This window comes from Indicator indicator, chromosome 11 (assembly GCF_027791375.1).
Source record: "Indicator indicator isolate 239-I01 chromosome 11, UM_Iind_1.1, whole genome shotgun sequence".
Lineage (NCBI taxonomy): Eukaryota > Metazoa > Chordata > Aves > Piciformes > Indicatoridae > Indicator > Indicator indicator.
The window spans coordinates 34,223,244-34,238,278 of record NC_072020.1 but is presented as its reverse complement, the minus strand read 5'-3'; the positions used below and the strand labels follow the sequence as shown (position 1 = coordinate 34,238,278).

General features: G+C 40.6%; 1 protein-coding gene across 4 annotated transcripts in view; it reads right to left on the bottom strand.

The window, feature by feature from the left end:
• Nucleotides 1–15,035, bottom strand: part of RARB (retinoic acid receptor beta) — a 207,983-nt gene that overhangs the window by 73,368 nt on the left and 119,580 nt on the right. The window contains exon 3 of one of the 4 annotated variants that reach the window (XM_054385226.1): nt 13,011–13,030. The exons of the other annotated variants lie outside the window; for them this stretch is intronic. Within the exon in view, the coding sequence (XP_054241201.1) occupies nt 13,011–13,030 (20 nt within the window). The remainder of the gene's footprint in view (nt 1–13,010; nt 13,031–15,035) is intronic. 4 annotated transcript variants of the gene reach the window in all.

Below are 15,035 nucleotides of genomic sequence, written 5' to 3'. Positions count from 1 at the left end.
TTCCTGTAAAGTGCAGGATTCATTGTCAACTAATGTTCTGCAGAATTCACAGAGGGCATCATGGAGCAGGATGCAGCTCCTGACTACTTGTAAGAGAAGGGCCTCTTTGCCATTTTCACTTGGGTTCAGCTACTATCAAGGACAGGCATTTCTTGAGAAGGAAAATATTAGAGTGAAGTGTTAAAGGCTCTGATTTTAAGCAATATGATTTTAAGAAATTCTGATTTTAAGATTCTGATTTTAAGAAATATCTTTCCAATAGGAACGATTTACTTATATGTCTAACAATAAGGAGGTCTTGGGGAAAAAAAAATTGTGATGTTAAGACACTGTCCAGGACTACACTTATCTTTTCATGCATTAAATATACTGAATTTTGACAAACCACAAATCTACTCATTCCTACTGCACCAAGAAAATGTTAAAGAAGTTTTTTTCTGAATGAAAACACAGATGAGAATGAGTTTTGGTATTTAAGAGAGAGAGAGTGCTTTGTTATTGATCTCTTCACAGCCATCTTGCTTGAATCAATAATCTATTAGTAATTTTAAATTAAAGTTAGATACATCAAATGCCCTTGAGAGGCCTCACACATTCCCTTATTTCATGCTCCTACATGAATTATGCTGGGTTCCAATCAGTCTATTGAATAATAAAATTTTAGCTTTAAAACTCTAATACCAGCAGACAATGTGTTATTAGCTCATTCAACTCTCCCAGTCCATCTAAAAGGCAGTTTTTAGGCTCTCCACTAGAAAACAAGCTTGTATCATTCAATAAAACAACTACAGCCCTGCAATCCTTTTCTGACGTCAGTTTGGGGAAAGCAGTCTTTGAGGAATAATACCAATATACTCCTGCTCCTTTTATGGAGTCATCCTAAACAAGCGCCAACATCCAATAGCAGTATTTAAACCACAAACCATATGTCAGGCATTGGCCAAGCACCAGGAACTTGCAAGACCCAGAAGAGATTAAGCAGCCAGCTCAGTTCATCAATATACAACACAGTCAGCAACTGAAAAGCTGAATCTGCCGCTAGTGAATTTTTTTCTGGACAATTTGGAACAGTATATAAGAAGGAAAGAGCCACTGTAAAGCAGAAAGACCCTCTCTAAAACACCCTTATGTACTGCCACTAACAGAGCTTCATCTCTTCAGTACAATACCTGCAACGGCTGAACAGACATCCATAGAGTTTGAGTGTTGCTTTGTTTTGTAAGAAAACCCAGGTTGGGAAGATTCCCTTTTGATCACAGGCAAGATGTACAGCTTTCTAGAGAAAACCTGCACTCAAGTTATACATTGGACTCTTACTCTGGCTTCTGACTTACTATTCTTCCTTGGATTTAGCCTTTTGAACTCGATTTGAAAATGTATGGAAGTGCAGGAATCTGGTGCAGGCATCTGTAGCAGTTCATGCTCCACAGGTATAAAGCATTATTTCTGTATCACCTTGGTGGCTAGTGCAAGCATGCTAGCAGAACCTGCTGTCTTGTATGCCTGTCTGCACAGGCAGGGTGGGTAAGACAAAGGACGGGCAGGACAGACAGCTGGCATTAGCTGGCATTTCCAGAAGAGGCATTTTTAAAGCGATTTGGCCATCTCAGGAAGGATTCAAAGAAAAGCAAAAAAAAACCCAAAAAGCAAACAACAAACAAAAACCAAACCAAACCCACAACAACAAAACCCACAATCAACCAACCAAAAAAGAGCAAAACCAAAAAATAAAAAGAAAAAGACAACTTCTTTCCATGACCTGCAGTTTTGTCCTGTGGGATGTGATACCTTATGGCCCCTACTCATCTGAGAAAACAGAGCCTCAATGCCTTCATCCAACACCTGAATGCAGTTTAAGCACACAGAGTCTCTCAAACAATCGGTCACTTCACAATTCCTAAGATGTCTGAAATATTTCTAAAGGTTAGATAACGCAGCAGATAAGATCTTTCAAAGCACAGTGTGCTTTGTGAGAGCTAATTTACTGCCAGCTAAATCACGCTGACAGACAGGGGAGGTATTTCCCTTTGTGACCAAGGAGAAGCAGGCAGGCACTATGAAACGCCTTGCGTTCTGCTAGAAACTTAGATCATTGTGCTCCAATGTTAATGCAAGCCTTGGACAGTTGAGGCTTAAAATAATAAGAAGTTGTAAAGCAAATGGCATTTCCTGGATAGCCTCAGGGGAATATTGAATGCTGAGCTCAGGGTCCCTGGTGGGAAGCAGCAATTTCGGCTAATTAGGGTGAATAGCAAAGTGTTGCATTTGGTCAAAACATTCTGTTAACCCTCATTTTTGTTGGCACCAACAAGACTCCGGATTTTTTTGCCCTTCTTTTTTTTTTGTGTGGGTGTGAATTCACTGCAGGAGTGCAAGGCACACAGCTCACATACATTAGGCAGAAAGTCAAAGGAAATGCCAAAGTTCAACTAAAGTACAAGTAATTAGAACCAGATTCTCTGCTGTTTGTGTGCATTTGATTGTAGAAGTTATTTATAAGCCTCCAAACATTTGAAAAAATAACTATATACTGTAGATGATTTAATTTTTATGTCTCGTCTGGAAAAAAAAAAGTAAAAAAAAAGTCTGCTTTTAATCATCTTGCAGGAAAGAGCCAGGAACTGGAAAGTGGCTCTCAATTGCTCCAATACAAATTTCTCTCTTTCATGTGCCACATAAAACTATACTATAAAATTAAATCCAAAATATCACTGACTCAACCCCCTCCATCCAATTTTTTTTAATAAAAAAACTTCTTTGAATTTGTAATGCTTAAATAGTTTGCATTGTTACAAGTTTTGGGTTGGTTTGTGGTTTGGTTGTTTTTTTTTTTTTTTTTTTTTTTTTTTTTAATTGTTGTTTGGAAGACAGAAGAAAAAAAAAAAGAGTGAGAGAGAAAGAAAACATTATCATGGAGACTTGCCAGCCTTGACTTAGTAACCTGGCCATGACCCTCCAGCCCGTGTGTGTTTGACCCGGTCACACATGACTCTGGCTGCCTACTGTTGCTGGGTTGGAAGTAACAGATATCTTTACCATATAGACAACAGGTGGAGATCAACAGACAACAGAGAGAGGGAAACAAAAGTCTTCCATTGTGGAAAGACTCCCATTTTCTCCCTTGCAAAGGAAAGAACACAAGGCAAAGAAACCGTGCTACCACTTCAGGTATCAGCACTGGCAGTGCTAGGTTGTTGTTTTTCCCAACGGTTGACAGCATGGAGATGGAGTGGGCTGAGGGCAGGAAGACACAGGAAGAATCAGAGGAACTTTATTACAAGTGAGTACACCATACCTGGATTAGAACAGTAGCTGTCACAGGAACTCCAGATTGAGATATTACTATCAGGATTTTCAGAAGTACTTAAGAGACTATGTTTCCCATATTTGAGGGTTTCTATTTTATTACTTGTGCCTTGCTAGCTGCACACATCTATCTTAGACCCATGATGACATTAAATATATTATTCTGTTTTAATTCTCGATTATATTTTTTCCAGCATTAATTTCAATCAAATCTTAGTTCATCTCTACAAGATTGTCTAGGCTTAAAAAAAAAAAGGCATTTGAGCTGAAAGACAAAAGATCCTCTAAGTCTTCAGGTTTGCTTTTGATCTGAAAAAGGGCATTCCACTTTCAAGAGACATCAGAAGAAGAAACTTCATGAGATGGTTTATGTTTGAGGTTGCTCAATCCAAAATGATCCTTTTCTGTTATTTTAGAAGTGTCCATAGGTTTTCACTACATGCTGCTCAGTATTCCTACAGTGTGATTAAAATAACAAAACTAGCTAAAAATAGAGGCTACAGAACTCAGAAACCTGAGCTGCAAGGTCCTTCTGATGGACAAACTGCACACAAGGTCACCTCAAAGGTCACTTGAAGAGCCATGCCTAGGGCACAGGCTGCTGCTGCCAATAGCTATCTCAGACAAGGTGCAAGCCTTGATAGGCACAGCTGAGTAGGCAAAAGTCTCTAAAACCAAAGTGCTTTTGCTGTTCTAATTCTTGTCAGTGAAAGAGTGGTATGGACAGCTGGCTTCTATCCTGTCACATCTGGAAGAAGAGGGGTCCTTCTGAACTCTGCTCTCTGTCCTGTGAATACAAGAAGCAGTTAAGCACACTCTCTGCTCTGATATCCCTGATGAAGTTCTAAGTACAAGTTTGGTCATTGCTCCAGTGCAGGCAAACATACCATCAGCACAGCCTTTTCCCCCCATGCCCATCCTTTTGCATCTCAGATCTTTAGACAGTACACTATTTTGGGCAGGGTCTCAGAATATGCTGTACAATGACCAGCACTGCAGGACCTTCAAGTGCTACTCCAATGCAAGTAATACAATGCCAAGTCAAAAGTAACTGAAAGAATGAACCCTGAAAGGCTTCCACAACCTTGAGGAGAACCTTGTGAACCAGGTCACTGGAGCACTTTCATTTGGGCTAATTTAGCATTTCAATGTTAAAACACAGACTGGCTTCAATGGATGAGTCTAAAAATCTGCCAACTAGAATTGCAGAGAGGCATGTTTACACTTGTCTGCTTCATCTCTTCCAGTTTAGAACAGGGAGAAAGAGAGCTGCATCATATTCATATGATATTCATATTCATACTTTTCATCAACAACATACATTTCATACATATTCATATTCATACTTTTCATCAACAAATTGCCAGGTTTCAATTGCCTATCTGTAACATTAACCTGCAGTCATGCACTCTAAGTCAGCAGTCAGTGGATACTGATCTTAGCCATACAACTCCTTCCATACAGCCAAGATCAGTATCCACTTTTATTCATATCAAGTGATTAGGGCCAGGAAATCAAGTTCAGCATCCTACTACCAGTGTAGCAAAGGTAACCAGATTTGTTTGCAGTAAATTAAAGGCAATAGTAGCTATCTTTTGGTTATCCTTCTGTTCTACTCTTGTAATACAGTTTCTGTTTCTTAGCAGCTAACTTCTTCATCAGAGGCACAGATACTATTCCCAGAAAAATCCTGTGTAGGTTGCCCAGTGAAGGCTGGGGTGTTTTTGGTTTTGGTTTGGTTTTCTTTTGTATCATACTTCTCTGTTATGCCACAATCAGGCCTCTTAATTAATTTGGTAAGCCTGCAAATTCATTTACCTGAATTTAAAGTGCCATTTTCCAGGGTCCTCACCTGCCAGTGCATCTTCCCAGGTCACAGACACCCTGAGAAATTCACCCTGGGCACTGCTGTCCCTGCCACACAGCACAGCCTGCAACACTTCTGGTCCTGCCATACTTAGCAGCAATGAAGATCCTGCTCTTCTCTACCCATCTGATCTACAAGCATGGTTCCTGTCAATCCAGTATGTGAACAACCTGCAAGCATTTGTATTTTTGGCTTTGTAACACCTAAGTGAGATAAAGGAAGAGCTATTCTTCTTACTTTACAGATAGGAAACAGAAGCACTGATGGCTTAAGAGCTTGATTTGCTGGGTCTTAAATTCCTGGGAAAATGCAAGCAGTATCCAACTGGCATTTTCAACAGCAACCAGCAACCTAGCTGTAACTCCAGCAATGTAGCCTCATGTGCCTTGCCCCAAACGACACAGCAGAGAGCTCAGTTAGCTATGTGATGGATCTCTCTAATGCGGGGGCTATGAAGCATCCCTAAATCTCCATGTGCACCCTGCTCACCTGCCGACTACAGGTCAGGCCAAGGCTGGGTGCCTTCTGTCCCCAAGAGCCACCACTGCTGCTGGCAGAGAACTTAGAAGAGATGATGAAAAGCTTTTCTTCATTTTCTGATCTCCACGGCCAGCTAAGAATCAGTGTTCTATAAGACCACCCCATTGTATATACAGTTACACAGGATTGTCCCAGCAGACAACAGACCTGCCTTCAGAGAAGTCCTGAATACTCTCTTGAAGGCAACTCAGCAGCCCTGTGTACATGGTACTGTGTCCAACACAGGCACAAGCAACACCTGAAAGTGCCACTAAACACTACTCTTGCCTATGCTGTCCAAGCCAACATCAGGCTCACAGACCACCACATATGACCAGGAAATCACCAGTATGCCCCCACCATGTATTTCTGAATGAAAATACCCTGAAACCTTTTACTGAAGCTGCTTCAATGTTTTGTGTCCCACAGGTGTTCAGGGGAGATCCATCGCTGCAACCATCTCTAGTGCTTTTTCCAGCAAAGCCACAACTTCTGGCAGCTTCATGTGTTTACCACAGCTAGCAATAAAGGACAATGAGGAAGCTGCAGCTGCTCTGTGACAGTGCGTTCATATTATGTAGGCTTGTACTCAGGAGGGTATTTCCAAACAAGAGCAACGTTTCCCCTGTTTTGCAAAGCCTAGTTTAAAAGCACCAGCTCCACTAAAGCCAAGGTTAGCATGCATAACTAATATGGAAGATTTGTGTTCACACCACCTTTACAGTAAAAAAAAGCCTGGTTTCAGGTTGGTTTGTGGGTGGATTTTGCATGTTTGCTTGGTTGGTTTGTTGGCAGGTTTCTTGTAGTTGTTGCTGTGGTTTTGTTGTTGGGGGTGGTGTTTTGTTTTGGTGCATATGGGGGTTTCTTGTCTTTGGTTTTCGTTTGGTTTGGATTTTTTCTCTGGGTTTTTTTTTTGGTGGTGGTGGTGGTGGTTCTGCTCGGTTGGTTGGCTGGGAGAGAATTTACAGTTACATCAGCAAGAGAGTTCTGCATTTGAGTTTATATGTTCATGTAGCCAGAGAGATGCATTTACACCTGAGCAAATGTGGAAGGCAGAACGCTTGTCTGGATTAATTATATCAAGGACAAGAACTGCATCTGGTTATTCCTGTGATACTCTCAGGACAGCAAGGCTTAACGATGCACTAGTAACTGAGAACAGGAGCGTCTTGCATTAAATAAATGGCTAGGCAGAGACCATGAGGGAGCCAGGGTGATAGGAAGTATACACACAGGATGGCTGGAGGGTTCAGCAGGCACAGTGGAGTTTACAGAGCAGCAGCTCATCACTTTGTATTAGCAGCCTACCTTCAAAGTGAAAAAGAAAATATGTTAAATGAAAACAATAAATCGTATGGAAAACTGAGGGAAAACATCCAAAAGATGCTAGCTCTGTAGTTTTTTCAGGTCAGTGATTTTCTGCCTTGCTATTACCATACAAAACTGCATCTGTCTCAAGTGAAAACTCTGCATTATTGCAAACTTGAAACATGGGATCTTCTTTCCAAAGTATATCTAGCTATGCTATCGTCTGTGTGGGTTTCTGCACTAGGTTTTCCTTTGAAAATGAACTTTTCTTACAATTCAAGTCCTGTTTGCTCTACCAGTAAATTCTCAAGGTCAGACACGACAAAAATGTAGAGAGGATGAAAACTCTGCCCTCTTTATTATTTATTTTTGGGAATGGAGCCCTATATCGGAGCCTATTGATCCAACTGTGGAATCACAAATTCAGCCTGCTTTCCCTGCAAGATCAAAAAAGAACAAAGGTACACTGTGAGAGACAAAACAATTTGAAAGGGGACTTCAGATCTGTTTTACAGTGTTGTCACTTCACTGATTCCAAGAAAGACTCTTGCCTTGTAAACATAAATGGGAGAAAACTCAGACCCCATATCTTCAATAATAAATACAAATTGCAAGGGAAATTAAATATTTACTATAATCTCTACCCACCTCTAGATATTTCACTAAGGCATAAAGTCTCTATTTACAGTTATTAAAAGTTTTATAGTGCTTTGAGAACTTTTCTTTTGTCTTCAAATGTTTTCAAGCTTCCAAACAGAATAATTTAAAGCATTACTCTTCAAACCTCACCTCCGATCCAAGCTGGTATTACTATGTCTGCCAAATATATTTATTTTCTCTATATCCAACAAGTTCTTCTGACACCATACTTTTTGACATGGTTTCAATCTAGCAAGAAAATGAATGCTTTCATATCTTTAATCACACAATAGTACTACAGAGTTGTTCAGTACCACATGTACCAAATAAAACTGTGCTCTATTTGGAAATGCAGTAAAACTGACTTGCTGTGCAATATGTTACATTTCCTTTTACTTCTCAAACTTTAGGGCCATTAATTCGGAACATTTTGAACTTTAGGTGTTTTTAAATCTTAAAATTAACAGAGTGACTCAACAAGAGCCATCCCAGTGATCAAAAACTATTTCAAGTAAGTATAGTAGTAGTTTATGTGCTTATCATCCCAATTAATTGTATTACAGCCATGCCAATTGATTTATACACCCTCCTTTTCATACTCATCTACGAAGGCAATTATGAACTCCATCACATTTTAAATGGGTTACATTAGAATAATATCTAGAAACTAGACTGCTGAGCTTAAAATCTTTAAGAACAGGTAGTAAATGCTTCATTAATGAGAATGCTATCAATCCGCTCCAAACGGCCTACAACCTCTAACAACCTCTAAGGTGGTGCACAGTATTAATAATTCACTTTTCATGGGCAGATTGGGGTTGACTTGAATGTTGAGTTCCATTGCTATTTTTAATTGTTTTTTAAATTGCATATTATATAGGCAGCAATAAACACTTTCAAATTAGTATTATACCATCCTCAGCTTTCTGCAAAGCATGGTTTCTATAAACAAGTTGAAAAGCATACATCTGTAAATAATAAGTATGCTGAATGTAATGAATAAGGGCACTAAAAGAAATTGAACAGTAGGGGTTCAGCAATTAGAGTAACTGCCCATTTTATTAAAAATGTATTGTTTCCAGCTTTCACTTTAGAAGGCTTTTATTGCTCTGCTAATTCTAATATTTTATTTCCTTAGAAGAGAAGGTCTAACTCCTTATTTTCCTTGACAGCCCCCTGTCTCTTGCCTTTTTCACAAAGCAAGTGACCACTGTGAAGTTTTGTATCTCGTTGCTTGGGATCCCACCGTCGGCCCCTTGCTGCAGACCACTTTTTGGCATTATGCCACCCAGAGGTACAATTCTTTATTGAACAAGATTTCATTCCACAATGGAGCGGGAATGAAATCTGCTGAACCAGCAGATGCCAGGCAGGCAACCCCCAGGCCCTTTCTCAGGGCCACCAGCCCTCTGCAGAGCATGCAGAAGAGCACGTGTGCAGCTTCCCAGCCACCCCACTGGCAAACAGGGCCATTTGCTGGAGCTGGCAAGGCTTGGGCTTGTGAAACGGAGCTGTCAGGCTCTGTGGCAGACCAGGCAGGGCTTGGGCTGGGAGAAGCAAAGGCAGCTTCTTAAACCAAGAAGATATCCCAATACACATCTCCCATGGCCCTAACATTATGGCAGTGAACCTCTAGGGTACCTCTGCTCATATATAGATGTTCTACATCCACATAGCTTAATACTCCAGCAGCCTAATTGCACCCATATTGATGCACTGTTACAACTGTAGAGGTATAATTAAAAGCATACATCATTTCCATTTAGACACCACACAGTAAGAGGAAAAAATGGCTTTCATCACTTGAGCTTATCTGCAACTAGAAGGGCAATCAGACCCAAACTTAACTTTTCTAATATCCTCCAGCACAGATACATTTGCAACAACTGAGACCAAAACAGGGACAAACTGTCCTCCTTCACATACACAACTTGCCAGACCAGGACAGTGTATTACTAAGAGCAGCTCATCTCAACTTTTCTGATGCTAATGTAAGAAATTCAAGTTCATGGAGCATTTAAGAACTAAGTTTTGAAGGAGCCATTATGCTTGCCTGAGCAGAATTTCCATACTGAATAACTGCCAAACGATGGTAACCCAAATACCATGAAAAATTAAGACACCACCAGATTTCCCCTCCTTGCCATTGAGATTACATACTACTTTACGCTTTCTTCTTTTCCTTTGGTTGTGTTTTGTTTTGTTTTTTATTATTATTTTGTACTTTCTACCAGTGTGGTTAACCTGGCAAACATCTTTCTGCCCTTTTCACAGTAGGTGCAGTGGAGGATGGGCAAAGCAGCTCCTAGAGCCAAGTGGGAGCAACACTGCAACTGTGGCTCAGAACATACTTCTACTTTCAGCCTAGAAACCCAGAGATCAATAACATAAGACACTCACAAGAGACTAGAGATGAGTACCGTGTCTGGAGAGCACATTTTCCAATATCCTGTTCTCTACATACAGCAGAATTTTCCTATTAAACCCTTGGAGTGAGGAATGCTTATATAATTTTACTTATGTTTCATCTGTCAGTATCCTTCTCACTTGGAAAAGAAAAAAAATGCACACTATACTGCAGGCAAATACATATAAGCTAGCAGTACTTCCTAGTCACCTGGTCTTTCTTATTCAATGCCGACCTTAAACAGTAACCTGGAGGTTTATTTCCCAGATAAGCTGATCACAGATGACTGTGCTCTCCCCAGCCTTATGAACAGCAAAAACATCAGCTGGACTTTATACAGAATATGGCAAAAAGGAAATGCTTTCTTTACAAAAAGCTAGACAAGCTACTTCAAATCCTGACACCTGATGTTCCAAGAAACTGAAGGCAAAGCTTACGTTTTGAAAAAGTGAAGCTGCTTTTTGAAAAGTGAGATTCAGTTCCAGAAGATCTCTGGCAATTGCACTGTAATAATTTTGAAATGGCTATCCTATGATTATCAAACAGGACACACACATGTAAGTACATGGGAATAAAGTAATAAATCAACTCTGCCATGTTTGCTAGATGTGGGCCATTATTTTCTTCAGAGATTAAGCTCCTTTTTACAAATGCTTTTCCCAGTTATCATGGTTGGAAACTGTGTCATGGTGTTACTAAATGTAAATTCATTCAATGCCGTTTCCAAATTTGCTGAAGAACAGTTTTAGTGTCTCTGCCAATAGTGAAAAGAATTCTGAAGCCACAGCAAAGTATTACTGACCACACACTGAGGCTATTAAAAAAGTGTGGATAGTACTGAAATTGCCTATAAGACTATTCATTTCACTTTAAGGTCCAGAAAACCTCCCTTCTGTAGGACTAGTAGTACTTCACAGAATGCCTGTGACAAGGCAGAGCAGCCATTCTAAGGAATTAGTCAAATGTAATGTCATGGGGGTATTAGAAATCACTGGTTTTAATTTCTTAGAATTTGCCTGACAACAGCAGCAAAAAAATGACCCAAATTGTAATATACTTAAGCGTAAGCTTTCCACACAGTAAGTTTTAGTATGCTTTCCTTTACTTTCTGTTCTAACATCTGATCCCATTTTGTTTCTCCTTAGACAGACCTCTTGGAAATGTTGGGCAATCTTATTAGTTCTTTTCCCCCACTTTAACCCCCCCAGATGTGATATAGTTGTTATCCAAAGATGACAATTTACAATTACAGTAATTAAAAAGGAAAGAGTAACTTGTGAGCATTCTGAGAAAACTCTTCTCTGACTAATTTACCCTGGGATCAACCCCTACGGGCAACCCTAATGCACAGACAATCCCAGTGGGACGGGAGCACATTTTAGAAAGCTCACATACCAACCAAGGCACAGGGGAGACTCCACTGCTTCAGGGTACCCCCAACATGTGCAAATCAATTTACCTCATCACTGCCTTCTATTGTTTCCTAAGATAAGCAGGGCCCCAGTGAACAATTAAAGCTTTCAATAAATAATCTGTATGCACATTCATTTGATTTACTGTTATTTGATACAGCAGTTAGTTTCAATGGGGCAGTTACTATTGATCACACGAAGTACTACAGACAAACATGAAACACTTCCAGAACTCCATGGACTATTACTCTTTATCTGCCACTCATATAGGTTACTGGTAATGACTGCAGAATTTAAAATCAATAACAACAATTAGTGTTCTGTATACCTTCAGGAATGAATCGTGAAATATGTTTTGTGACAAAAAAATTAAAGGCTGGAGAGCTTGCAAACACGAAAGAGTCTTCCAAGTAGTAAAACTCTAAAATAATTGCTTATGGTATTATAAAGCAGCCAATAAAAGGGGCAAATAAAAAGATAAAATATAGGCATTTGAAGCGCACCTGCAAGCATACGGGCAGTTACAAAAGAGTACACATAAGATTGCCAGTCAGATGAAGACATTTATCAATAGAACCTTCAAATAAACTGCTGAGAAAGAAGCACCGCTTTTTCCCTCAGAAAATTCCACTACGAGATCTACAATTTGATACTCATTCCTAGACCTCCACAGGAGTTCTGGGTTGCTAACAATGGCAGGACTTGTTCCTATGTAGGGAAGACATAGGAAGAGCTCTGACTCATCTTCCTACCAGCTTTTACTGGCAAGTCTACTACACATAGTCTCTTCCCCTAACCCTTCTCTCTCCTCACACCAGCCCTGGGAGGTATCTAAATATAAGAAATGAAAGCAAAATGAAATTAATAAAACTGGAAACTGACTGTAAAAGATCTCTGTGGAAACACATCTTTTATCGTAGCTTCAGCTTCACAGAAATTCGTTGTAAGTCTAATGAAATGCATGGAAATAACAGTATTTTGAGATCTCTGCTAGAGTAATAATTCTAGATAATTAAAATGCAAAGCAATAAGAGAAATGTTTTATCATTAAACTGTAACCAGAGCTCTGTGTGAAATCATCCATTCAGAAGACTTGTTTTTCATCAATTATTTGTTATTTATCTGGTGTAAATATAAGGTCTAATTAAAATGTATGACTCCTTATTCAGCTTCTTGTCATTAAGACCAATGAAAGCATTCTGAAGACCATAATGAAATAATTATGTTTGCCTTTAAGAATCCTCTTCAGCAACACATGGCAGTAGTACACTAAATTAAAACATCAGGAACTAAATTTCTCTTGCATCTATTTCCATTTTCTCTAATTATACCCCCAAGCTTTCCAACAGACCAGGCCCTAAAATTCTTTTGAAGCTGAAACAGCCTAAGGAACAGCAGCCTTTTCATAGTGATGGACTCTGATGAAGAAACAAAGGTAATGCAGCCCTGGAAGCACTCAAATAGAGCTATCATGTGAAAATACATGTTTATTTGAAAAATGGGCAAAGATTGTTGGTAAAGGACCAGATATGTATTTCAGGGAAACCAATACTCTGATTCAATCTCAATTGCCTAATTTCTTCCTCACCTCTTTTCATCAGATTATTTTCTTGTTCTTCAGAGGAATTAAGCTTAGAAAAAGCATAATAAACATGGTATTATTGGGTAGTCTCAGTGGATCACACTGTAACTAAGCTCTGCTTTCATATTTTGGTCAAGATGAAAAACAGACTTCAAGGAGAGAGGGACAGCTATTTTCCCAAACTGCCTCTAGACAGGTAGTGTTTCCTAACACATAGCTTGTGCTTCAACCATAAAGTCATGCAGGACCTCTCCAAAACACAGAGAAAGGAAAGGATTCAGATAAGGGGGAAAAAAAAATCACAGAAGCATGTGAGTCAGCTCTGCCTTCTTGCAGACAGCTGAAGGATTCGTTTCAAAACTGCATGGTGTGGTCTCAGAAAAGTGAACGTGGCAATACACGTAAAGAGAGGCAGTTCCCACACCTAACCCACACAACGCATGACAATACATGCAGCTGGAACCTGCCCTCCAACACAGAGGAGGGCTGAGGTTCACTAGGGGATGGACTTGGGAAAACTATATACTTCTCCTAATCTCCCTCAAAGACACTTCACAAATACCTGAAGGACACAGGTGATTTGCCATTTGTTCCACGTTTTGTATCTTGATGTTCAAAGCATAAGGTGAAAACCAGAAGGATCTTTAAGAAAAAGTGGTCTTTGAGACTTTCCAGCCAGCCACTAAGGAGGATCTGACACACAACTCTAATCATAGAATCATAGAATCAGTCAGGGTTGGAAGGGACCACAAGGATCATCCAGTTCCAAACCCCCTACCATGGCCAGGGACACCTCACACTAGAGCAGGCTGGCCATGAGCCTCATCCAGCCTGGCCTTAAACACCTCCAGGGATGAGGCTTCCAACACTTCCCTGGACAACCCATTCCAGGGTCTCACCACCCTCATGGTGAAGAACTTCTTCCTGATGTCCAGTCTGAATCTCCCCACTTCCAGCTTTATTCCATTCCCCCTAGTCCTGTCATTACCTGATATCCTAAAAAGTCCCTCCCCAGCTTTCTTGTAGCCCCCTTCAGATACTGGAAGGCCACAAGAAGGTCTCCTCAGAGCCGCCTTTTCTCCAGACTGAACAGCCCCAACTCTTTCAGTCTGTCCTCACAGGAGAGGTGCTCCAGCCCTCTGCTCATCCTCATGGCCCTTCTCTGGACATGTTCCAGCATGTCCATATCCCTCTTGTAACAGGGGCTCCAGAACTGGATGCAGTAATCTAGGAACTAGTAAAATTTCTTGAAGAAAAAAAGAAACCCAACAACAAAGCAATACAAAGAAATACTCTGGCAGATGGGGAGTTAGAGGCAGAGGGCTGGGGAATGAAACCTCCCCAGACCAAAAGTGGAGAGGCAGAAGAACAAACTTCTTAAAAACAAGCAAACGAAATCCCCCTCAGGACCTGATCTTAACAATAAAGCAGCTCACACATGCGACTTCTGTATGCAGTCCTTTGACTTGTGTCCCAAGCTAAAAAATGCTGCTCAGAAGGGAAGGTTTGCAGGGAAGGTAAGATCTTGGATTAGAGCAACCCAGAGAGTTAGGCAAAAAAAAACAAAAACAAACAAACAACAAACAATCTCAGTGTTGATGTCTGTGAGGCAGAAGCCTTTCCCGGTGCCTGAAAACAGCTCTTGCCAAGGGGAAGGTTTGGGCAGGTATCGCCAGGTGGCACTGTGACACAGTTTTCCAGCTCCCTCCTGTGCGAGTGAATGTTCAGTCTTGGAAAGACAGGCAAGGCTAGGCTTCATTGTGGGGCTTGAGGGACAAGATGAAGAATTAAAGAGGTCTTCGGGAGGTAGACAGAGGTGAGCAACCCAGCAGCCTGCTCCCTGCCCCAGTCTCTGGCACATGGCCAGTCGCTGAACAACAGTGCTGGGAGCAGAAGGCCCCGAGACCCCTCAAAGCCAAGGTGTGCTGTGCTGTGTCTGAACATCTCTATCTCAGATCAGTATTTGTGAGTAAGAGAAATACTTAACTCAGATGC